Below are 11,311 nucleotides of genomic sequence, written 5' to 3' on the forward strand. Positions count from 1 at the left end.
CCATTCCACGCCACATGTCTCCAACGATAAATCCCGGGCGGCGTGAAGCACTGGCGAACCATTTACCCGTACTGGGCCACGACACTTACTATACCGATGCCCATATCCTCGAGCACCAAGTAGTTACTGCAGTAGTCGGTCCTCGAAGCACCTCCACACATCTCCACACAGGAGTGCCCTCCTCAACCGACGCAGAAACTCTGGCCATAGCAGAGGCGATTACGCTTCACGACCACCTGTCCTCCACCATCACCATACGTGCAGACTCTCAGGCTGCCATACGCTCATTCGAATCTCAAAAACTCCCTCCCCATATCCTAGACACTTTGCTGCAATACCTAACAGCCCACCCTACGCTCCATGTCCGCCTTGAATGGATTCCTGGTCATCAAGGTATACCGGAGAATGAGCTTGCTCATGCTCTGGCCCGTGAAAAAATACCACCGGGCCCTCCGACTGCCTGGCCAGCCCATTATAATCCCAAGGCAGACCGCGCTACACACCGACAGGACCGCCGCGAACACCTTCGCAATTTGCGGCACATGCGACGAACCCTTCCGTCACCCTCCCATTTCCTTTGCCGTGCTGACGCCTCTCTAATTCGACAGGCACAGACTAACTCCCTTCCCTGCGAACTGTATTCCCACTATATCCTTCATAAACCTGGCAAACCCGCCTGTCTCGTGTGCGGAGAGCATCCCTCCAACATTCATACATATTGGTTATGCCCCCGCGCAACTAACTCTCCCACCATACCTTCCTCGCATACCTTGCCTCCCCCCTTTCACCTCACGTGGGATCGATGGACCGCTCCACCAACCTCTCTGCAGCCCACCCTCTGGCCGCTCCTCGCCGCCCACATCCGACGCATCCAAGGGACACGTGGCCCTACTCTGCCACCGCCGATAAATAGCGCCCACCAAACGGGCAACTAAGAAGGCTCGGACTTGAGCTGAAAAATAAAAGTTATCTCTCTCTCTCTCTCCTGTCCCATGGTTAAGGCAGGCTAAAATTATACTAAAGAACAGTCACTGAGTGAAAGAAGCCTCGTTTTCTGTAGAATTTAACTAAATACCTCTATGCTTGCACCGTGGAGGTCCGCACTCGTCTTCCTAAGACATTTGCTCACAATTTGACCACGGCTCCTTTGCAAAATGTGATTTGGTTTGTCGGGGTTTATCGTCCCAAAGTGACTCAGGCCACGAGGGACGCCGTAGTTCCCTGCAAGACACCGAAAATTTCGACCACCTGGGATTCATTAACGAACACTGAGATCCCATAGTACATGGGCGTCTAGAATTTCATCTCCATCCAAATTCAACCGCTGCGGGCGGGATCAAATCCGCGTCTTTCGGGTCAGCTGCAGAGTGCTATATCCACTGAGCCAACACGGCGGCCATACAGAAGCAGCGGCACGAAAAACCTTACGCATACACAGCTCATTTCAACCACCGTGTATTGTGTTAAAGCTAAGTGGCGGCCAGAACTTAGGACTTTCCGAGGGAATGCTGCTGGCGGAGTTTTCTTTCCACCTTATTCGCTTTTGTAACCGGACTGGGGCCTTGCCCTCACTTGATGAGAGTATTGGCTGTCCGCAGGTCTAAAGCACACTTGTATAAAACGTTTTGATTTGGCCTATACGAGAGTAGACATGACCCAAGGGTAGTTTTCCCTTCAGTTAACACATTTCACTTCACTTCACTTTATTACCTTAAAGACCCTCGTTAGAGGGTATTACATATGGGGTGGGACACACCGAAATGAAAAACAAAATAAGTAACCGATAAGTTGAGTTATATAAATATAAGATTTCCACTCAGCAAGTCCCCGCGTGATTCTTTCCACGAACAAAGATTGGCATGTGATAGCAGCAAGTTCTTGGGCAACGCCGTTCCAGTCGTTCGTAGCCCGGGGGAAGAATGAAGAAGAAAACGTAGTGGTGCGGGCGCGAGGTCGTGACACTTGCCGCTGATGACCGGTGCAGAGGGAGATGCGTGGTGGTGGTGCGCAGAAGTAGGGTTCCTGTCGTAGCTCAGAGTAAAAAAACTTGTGAAACAAACATAAACTAGCAACGTAGCGGCGATGAGCAAGGGCAGGTGGGCTGGACTGTGATTTGAGGGATGATATGCTGATATCAAAGGAATACGATGAATGAATGAATCTAGTTGCTCGGTTTTGAACTGCTTCAATTGAATTACAGAGATATGCTTGCCTTGAAGACCAGATGGGAGATGCGTATTCTAATTTTGATCGGACTAATGATTTGTATGCGAGGAGCTTGACATGCTGAGGTGCAGAGCGTAGGTGACGCTTTAAGAATTCTAGTGTTCTGTTCGCGGATGATACGATGTTTGAAATATGCGTATTCCATGTAAGATCCTGACAAAGATGAACACCAAGGTATTTGTATGATTGGACAAGATCGAGAGGAACGTTAGATATGCTGTATTGAAACAGAAGAGGGTAACGGCAACGATGGAACGACATATATTTTTTATTTACTTCTGTTAAGTGTCATCAGCCATTCACTGCACCAGCAATCCACGTGAGTTAAATTATTTTGAAGAGATTATTGGCCGAAGATGTTAGTTACTGTTCTGTAAATAACACAATCGTCAGCAAACATCCGAATATGGCAATCTAATTTCTCAGGTAGGTCGTTAGTATAAATTAGAAACAAGAGTGGCCCAAAGACGGATCCTTGGGGCACGCCTGAGGAGACTGGTAAAAGGTTAGAGATTTGGTTATTGACAATGAATGATTTGAAGCGGTGAGTTAAGAATTATTTTATGCATGCTAGTATGTCGGGATGCAAGTTTAGGCGAGAGTTTCAGAAAAAAACGGTTATGAGGTACCTTATCAAATGCCTTAGCGAAGTCGAGAAAAATTGCGTCAGTTTGGAGGTTAGCATCAAGGTTGGCATGCAAGTCATCAACAAAAAGTGCTAGCTTACTTTGAACACAGTATCCTTTGCGAAATCCGTGCTGCGATGAGCGACAAAAATTATTTATAACCAGAAAATGCATCGTTAAAGAGTAAATGACGTGTTCCATGAGTTTACATGATATGCTGGTGAGTGATATGGGTCGGTAATTATGTGCTGAATCGTTCTTACCCGACTTGTGGACCCGAACGACCTTCCCCACTTTCCAGTCATGGGGCATGACACCTGTAGAAAAAGATTGTGAAAACAGCAGGCATAAAAATTTGGCAGACGTGTGTTTAACGTTTTTTAGTACCTTGGTGTTGATTTCGTCAAAGCCGGCAGATGATGACAGTTTTAGTTTATCTATAAGACATTATATGCCGGCTTCAGAGAAAGTAACGGCTTGCATTAAACATCTTCGGTCATTTACTGTCATGAGGGGGGGGGGGGGGTTCCTGTTCATGAGTGAATACAGATGCGAAAGCAGAATTAGATATGCTAGCACACTCGTCATCGGAAACAACACGCCCGGAATCATCAGTGAAGGTAATAGTGCGTATCGATGGCGGGTTTAAAAGCTGCCAGAATTTAGTCGGATTACCCTTAAGTATGTTGGGTAGGTCAGTATGATAAAATTAGCGTTTAGCATTTTTTACTGCGGCCAGGTATGTCTTTTCGGCGGTGTAATATTTTTCCCATGCGCAGTTATTTCCAGTCCGTTTGGTACTGCGGAACAAACGTTTCTTTTTCTTTTCCAATCTTCCTAGAGCCTTGGTAAACCATGGTTTCTGTTTGGTTGCGCGGACGCTGCATTTGGGAATATATTTGTTAGTAGGTTCGTTCATTTTATGAATAAACATCGACCAATTTTCGTGGATGGTTTGTTCCAGGAAAGAGCGCTTAAAAGCTGGGAAGTAAGCTTCCAACGCCCTGTTTATAGCCTCATAGTTACCTTTGTTATAAAGGGTGATTGTTCTTCTGGAAGTTTCTTTTAGTGTTGGAGTGAAGGTAAAGGACGCGTGGATGACTTTGTGATCACTAATTTCCCGGAGATAAGTAATGGAGTTGAGGCATTCGGGGTGGCTCGATAGGATAACGTCAAGAATGTTAGCGGTATCTCGGCGATGCGTGCAGGCTGGGTTACTAATTGAGTAAGATTAAAATTTAAGCACACGTCCACAAACTCCTGTGATTCATGCTCTCTAAAAATATGCTGATAAGGGTTATTCCAATCGATGTCAGGATAGTTAAAATCTCCGAAAAGGAGCACGAGTGCGTAAGGGTGTTTTGTAAGTTCGTTCAGAATGTTGTGCAGCTCTTGAGGGAATTCGGGGTTATTGTGTGTGTGTGGGGGGAGGGGGGGGGGTTATTCTGACATGAGCGTCGCAGTATTCTTTTGGAAAATATTACGAACACGGAGGCTTTTTTATTCCCGGAAATATTACATATGCAGCCATCGATGTGAAGCTGGGTATGAGCAGATGTGAAAGCTTTCATTTCCAAACAGAATTTGCGAGTGTGGTAACGGAAATTCTAAGATGCTAAAAAGCAGTGTTTGGTAGGGCAAAACAGCAATGCCGTCGAAAACAAACCTTAATAAATTGCAGTTAAACTGCGAATTTATTTTGAACAAAAAAGATTAAACATTGCAATGCCCACGAGGTTTTCTTCAAATTTTAATTCTCCAGAAGTTCTCACGAAAAAAAGTTTATTCCTGCCGTGCACATGCGCCACTTCCTTCTTCCTGTGCCTTTAGAAGAGAAACTCAAGACAGGAGCTCCCACTTGACTCGAAGCTTGTCGTCCTCAACAAAGTCGTCATTCAGGAGATCCGCTAGGAGAAACGAAGTCTTCAGGAGACAAACACCAACATTGCTTGGAGTCTCCGGCTTTTTGTAATACTTCAGAGAACGCCATGTTTCATCCTCGGCCTCACGTTCGGCGCCTCCCTGAGGGTGCACGACGCTCAGCTTGATTCTTTGCTCGAATGGCCAAAGAACAACGTCGTCCATGACACCTTTGTGCAGCGCTAAGCAAACATGCACAGTAACGCAGTCACCTCCTTTCCTGAAGAATAGGCCGGGTGATATGCAGTAACCACGCAGGTACACCCTCTCGTTGTAATAGCTAGCAAAGCCTTCGTTCAGCGCTTTCTCTTCAAGGGATTTCACACCCTGTACAAAAAACTCGCACCGAGTTGCCTGCAGCTGAGCGTGTGTGTGCACTTTGGTGATGCGCTCCAACGTCTTCTGACCATTCTCCCTCCCTTCTGTTCTGGCTTGCTCCAGGGCAGCTGTGATTTGAGAAATGCTTCCTGCAGTTTCCGTTGTCATAATACCCAAATGATCTGTCAGTGCTCTCTCTAGTCGGTTTACCCCTGCGGAAATATTGTTTACGGTGTCGCGGCGTGTGGTCATATATTCTTTAATTTCCTCGTTCGACGCTAGGATTTCTTGTCTTAAGGCTTCTTTGAATGCGTTGATATCATGAGAAATTTCATTCAACCTTTCACCGTGCGTGCTATTATCAGCAGTGATTCTTTCGAGATAGCCCTTCATTTCATCCGCCTGCTTTTGAAATGCTTGGCTGAAAGTAGCAAAAGACGCATTGCCATCCTTGGGGTCGCAATTGCTTTGGGATTCCAACGAGGCGTTATTCAACGAGCCGCAAGTTCCCGATCTGAGGTGGGCGCACACTTCGCTGCAGAGGACGTTCATCGAACACTTTGGACAGCAAGTAGAATGGTGCAGACATTCCCGCTGGAAATGGTGGGCGACCGTGGAAGCAGGCGTCACGTGCTGGCAACCCCGTTCCGCATTCCAGCACTTGACCTGCAAGGCGAACAAGAGTATATCTATTGAAATCCCTATTACCTCTCCAACGATGGATTTTTTTTCAATTTTTGTTTTTAGGTTAATTCCTGCGGTGAATTCACGTCACCACTTGGTTGAGCACACGGACAGTAGGATGCTATACATATTTGTTCTTCAAAATACCTGCAACACATGAAGTGCAAAGACACTGTGCTATTTTCACTTCTGCACTAACCTCACTCTGACTCATATTAGTGTAATACGTGAACTAAATTACAGTGTTATATGTATACCTTCCTGTACCCGTTGTCACGATTTTAGTTCTCCCCATGCGCCCTCATTTTGGACCAGCTGCGTACGTACAGACGTACATTGCAGTAAGCAGCAGCAGAGAACGACACTAAACAGCACCTATGTTTATTTGTGCGCATGCCGCATTATGGCCGCGTTCAGACAAGGTAGGATCATAGGATATCGTGCCCTCCAGTTAATTTGGGTAGCAATTGTTGGATGGGTGGTAGACGGAGACAACATAGTAAAGCAGCTGGACATTTTGAAACTGCAGTCAGAGAAACTCAACGTCGAAATTCCCCACGCATGAAGGAATGACTGATTGTAGTTAATTCTATATAAACATGCCACCGTACTGGATCACCAGACGTCAGTTTATGATAAATAGTAAACCATGAAAAACAAGGGTTTTTACTCTAGTGTTCTGAAAAATAAACTTTGACATTCGCTACGCATGCTAAATGCACTACGTGTTGGTCACGGAATACGATACATGAAAAAGGAAAAGAAATGATTTTCATACTTTGAAGCAATAAAGAATGTTAACTATTTGAGAAACCCGGCGTCAGATACGAGTTTTGAATCTTATGCAAAAATATCGCGGCTAGTTCTGTTCAGCTCATCTGCCTTCGCTTAGGACCAAAAGAAATACCACTGTTGGGGAAATTGTTCAGCTGCAGTGGCAGTTGCTGTTCAAAGACAAGCGTTGAATGACCAAAACCGTGCTTGCGACAGCAGCGGCGACACGCTAAGCGAGTCGCTTTGGTTTCTTGCCAAAAAGGCGCACTCTACTGCGCACAGTACCGTATTGCGGTGGACCACGACCGCAAAAGGATGAAAAAAACTGAAGCCTCTCCTCGTCGCGAAAAAGCAGGAATAGAGGTCTTTCCTTTGAGTCATGAGCGCACCTGACTGAAAGAGCTTGTTGTCCACGGTCTATTTTACCTCATCTAGCATTAAAATTGTTAAGATTAGCGAGCTGTGACTGTCAATTAAGGTATCGCATAACACTACACACAAGCAACATAATCAATCGGCCCAACGTTGAAATGGATGGTTTAATTTTGGTCCGTTGTAGGAGCAACCCTTGCCAATAATATTTGGCATATTAGCTGCGCTGCTTCGGTGCCTCTGGAACCTCCGCGGATAAGAATGTTTATTAACAATAGCTTTTTTTCTCTTTTGGAACAATACAAAATACCATGACATATGATAAAACACTACGCATGACGATCACCTTTAACTGCTAAATATATTTTTTCGCACAGTCTTCATTACTCATACATCCAGAGAGCCGGACAGAATGCGAGAGTATTAAGAGGAAACTCGGCCCATATTTAAGAGTGCCTTCATCAATGCACAAATAGGTGTCCTTTTCTTAAAAGCTTCGAGACATCTGAGTCGTCTGTGCGGCTCCATAGTACGGCTTCTTTAGTGTATCCTGCTTATCCAGCATTCAAAATATCCGGGAAATAACAGCAGCATTCATACACACATTTCCATAGGACTATGCAAGGTCAGAGAGCCATTGTTAGCGGTATCGGCCACTGTCGAACAGTCAGTTCATGAGCGTCTTATCAGCTGTTGCTTTAGGCAGCCTCATCTTCACAGCTCTTCCCACATGCACCCATAACCCCCGCCACTACTACTGTCGGCGTCATCGGACAGTGAAAGCATACAAGACTCCGAATGATTATCATCATCATCAGCCTAACAGCGCCCACTGCAGGGCAAAGACCTCACCCATGTCTCTCCAATTAACCCCTGTCCTTTGCAAGCTGCGGCCGCTGCATCAACGTAAACTTCTCTTATTAACAACCATTAATTTGGAAGTCATCAAACCTCAAACGCGGGTCAATGACATCCAAGTCGAAATCAAGAGGAAAGAATGGGCTTAGGCAAAGCATGTAATGCAAAGCAAGATACCCGCTGGTCCTTAAGGATAACTTCATACTGGTGAACAGCGCAAAAAAGGCGGGACAACAACAAGACAAGCGCTGACTATCAACTGGGTTTATTGAAGGACGGAAGGCATGTATGAATGCATACCAACTCGCCCAGATCTCAGCCTTACCTTAAGGATAACGGAGTGGATTCCAACAGAAAGCAAGCGTAGCAGGGGGCGGCAGAAAGTTAGGTTGGCGGATGAGATTAAGAATGCTTATCACCGCTGGCTTATTGCATGATGTGGCAAGATTTCTTTTCTTCGAAACATGCTTTCCTCACAAACAACAAAGACCATAAAAAAAGACCAACGCACTGAACGAGAAACAGAGCTTGCGGGAATAATAAAAAGTAGGCAAAGTTGGTAAACAGGGCAAAAAAAAATGGATTGTTTCGCGTGGAAGTGAAAACAAAGGATTAACTTGGGGCATAACTATCCCTAATTAAAGACCACGACGACTTTCTTTGTGGCGAAGATTTCCAGACACTTTCTTGCTTCCGGTTGTATTAAGGTTACGTCATACTTAAATCATTCCGGGGTATACACGTTTGAATGATCCCGCAAACCATCCTGTCGTAAACTGGTTTCTATTCATTGCACGGTTATTTAATGACGTTGGCATCGTTAGTTAAGGCTGGTACTCAGGCAATTCAAAGCGCAGTACACGGCCGAAGAAAATAACACACGAAGCAACGGGCTGCAATGGTATACCGCAATATAGCGTTCTAATACAACTGAGTGCAACTTTTTGTTAAGCAGTCAGAGCCAGTGGTTCCGTCTGTCCACTTCTTGTTCCGCGTGTTGCATTTTGATTTCTTTTGTAGAAGGCTTTTTTCCGGAAAAATGAAGGTTATCGACAGCTCCAGACAAAAAGTGGCTGTTGCGCAACTCACCTCAGCCAGCATAAACTGAGCGAGAGTTCCTAAGCATGGTTATACACTGTCCAGCTTTGGTCCACCTGTATTTTTTCAGGACTTCAGCGAGCGCAAACCACGTGCCGCAAGTGCAAGATCAAGCGTCCAGAGCGGCGGTCGGGGCAGCGGTGGACGTGACCGCCATGCTCAAGAGCGAGTCAGGTGACTCTCACGTGCGGCCACAGGCGAGAATGAGCGGCAGAGCAGCGGCCTGCGCCGCGGTGGACGTGACTGCCAAGCGCGCAGCTATGGCGACGATGAAGAAGAAGATCGAGGCCCCGGCCGGTCGCGATTTTCGACATGCGGCGCGCCTCCCATTAGAGGTCAAATCAAAGACCCAGTTGAGCTTCAGGCTAAGGGGGAAAGGAGTATAGTTTTTAGCTTTAAAAGAAAAGGAGGACGGGAGGCGGAAGTTGAGTGACTAACCTCTCGCCTCAGCAGCTGATCTAGAGGAAAGTCCCTCCACTCGACGTCGTCTTCGTCGTGCCACTCGTGGCCGTCCAGCGGACAGACGTGCATCTCTTCCTGGGCGCATTGCTCGTAGCACGAGTCGCACAGCACGTGCATGCAGGACAGCAACGCGGTCCGCTTGCGCACCAGCCCGCAGGCACTGCACACCCTGTTCGTCGGAATGGTCTTCACGAAATTCAGAGGTCTCCAGTCGAGGTCCGGGCTGAAGCCGACCAGGGTATATTGGGTAGCGGCAGGAGGCATCACTCTTCGCGTGCGCTCGCTGCGCCGCCGCCTGAAAAACTGCATTTTTCCGCCCTCTCCGTGCGGGCTCTTATCTATTTCGTTTGGTCGTCAGGGCGGCTATCAGAGCGGCATGCATCCACTACCTCTCGCGAAAAGTATTACCTGCTGCTCCCGTTTGGCTGTCGTTATCTCTTCGGCTGCATTTACAACCTCTCCAATACGTAGCTTTGGCTAAAAGTTTTCATGAACAAGTAAATAGAATAAAGACATCAGGCTATCCGGACAGCGCAATTGGTTTTGCATGCGAAAAACTTATCCGCTGGGTAAAAGGTATTGCCCCAAAGAAGGAAAAGGACGAGAAGATAAAGAAGAAAAAAGTGGTGATACCATATAAGCATCAACTTTCGCACAACCTTGCCAACGTGGCCAGGCGCTATGGCGTACAGGTAATCTTCTCGGCCCCAAACAAGCTCAAGAAAGTGTGCGGCCTAGTAAGCAGAACAATAGGGAACCAGAGAGGACAAAATAAAAATAAGAAGAAGACATGCCATTCTTCGGGATTCATCCCGTGCAAAACGGGTGTGGTATATGAACTGCCCGTCTCCTGTGGCAAGACCTACATAGGTCAGACAGGGCGTTGTGTAAACGTGCGGCTAAAAGAACACGAGAAATCGCTCTCTGGGTCGAAGTCCTCGCATTTGGTTGACCATTGCCAAGAATGTAAGGAGTGCAAGCCGGATTGTGTGCCGGAATGTGGCCCAGTGTGCAAGAAAAAATGCAATCCACTTTATGCGCAGGCTGAAATTCTGTCACATCATAGAGAACGCCTCCAGCGCGAAATTACCGAGGCTTTTTATATTTCGCGACAGGGAAATTCATGCATAAGCGCACCGTCCATTTCGTTAACAGAAAAAGAGCTGGCATACCTGGATCACACGTGGAATTAATATCTTTTCCTTTTCCCCCTTTTTTGGTTTTTTGGTATTTTGGGTTCGCCTTCGTGATTGTGATTGTGACCATGAAGTTTCCTGTTTTTGCACCCTTTATGTACCTTTTGCACCCTCAGCACTCTTCAGATGTATCGCCCTCTAAGGTTTATCTTGACCATATCATGTATGTTTCTTCTTTTTGATTTACTTCACGAGATGGGTATATATGTTATGTGTTCTTCCATTAAAGTTTTAGTTGCGAAAAAGCGCTCGTGTTGTGTCTTCACTCCTACTTTGTCCTCGTTTTTGGCGCTAAACTTCATCATGAACGTAGCTTTAACTCAGGCGGCTTTCTTTCTGAAGGGATCAAGCGAATAATACATTTCTGTTCCCTGCCTAATGGCAGAAATGAAATTTTGCAACACATTACAAAATGAGAATACTCTATGTGAATTGCTACAGGCGCTGAGTGGTCATGGCGTTGTAACACTGAATAGTAATATTTCACGGTTACAACTTTGCCGCCGAGGTGCGCGCGTTCGAGATTAGCGGTTTGCATCCCGTCCGTGCCGGAGTTTCGACGCCAGCGGAAGCTCAAACTTTCCTTGCAAAACTACCCCGGTTTGCGTTGAAAAACTAGTGTTAGGAACAGTTTCTTATAGTGCCCTTCGCCAACCAACGACTCAGAAACCGACAGCCTTGGTTTAGGAGTAACACTTGTCGGGCGGCTAGTTGGTGCGTATTTCCAGAAAAGGGTTGTAGCGCCTTTTCCATCTCACTTAGTGTGTGTTTCTTTTC

General features: G+C 46.4%; 1 protein-coding gene across 1 annotated transcript; it reads right to left on the reverse strand.

Annotated features, from left to right (window-relative positions):
• Positions 1-4,451: 4,451 nt before the first annotated feature.
• LOC149329572 (uncharacterized) lies at positions 4,452-9,602 on the reverse strand. The gene is made up of 2 exons (XM_089559272.1): positions 9,315-9,602; positions 4,452-5,756 (listed from the first exon to the last, which is right to left on the reverse strand). The coding sequence occupies exons 1-2, from the start codon at positions 9,600-9,602 to the stop codon at positions 4,692-4,694; spliced, it is 1,353 nt and encodes a 450-aa protein (XP_089415398.1). The 3' UTR covers positions 4,452-4,691.
• Positions 9,603-11,311: the final 1,709 nt, after the last annotated feature.

Source organism: Amblyomma mixtum, chromosome 9 (genome assembly GCF_055824585.1).
Source record: "Amblyomma mixtum isolate Tamu chromosome 9, ASM5582458v1, whole genome shotgun sequence".
Lineage (NCBI taxonomy): Eukaryota > Metazoa > Arthropoda > Arachnida > Ixodida > Ixodidae > Amblyomma > Amblyomma mixtum.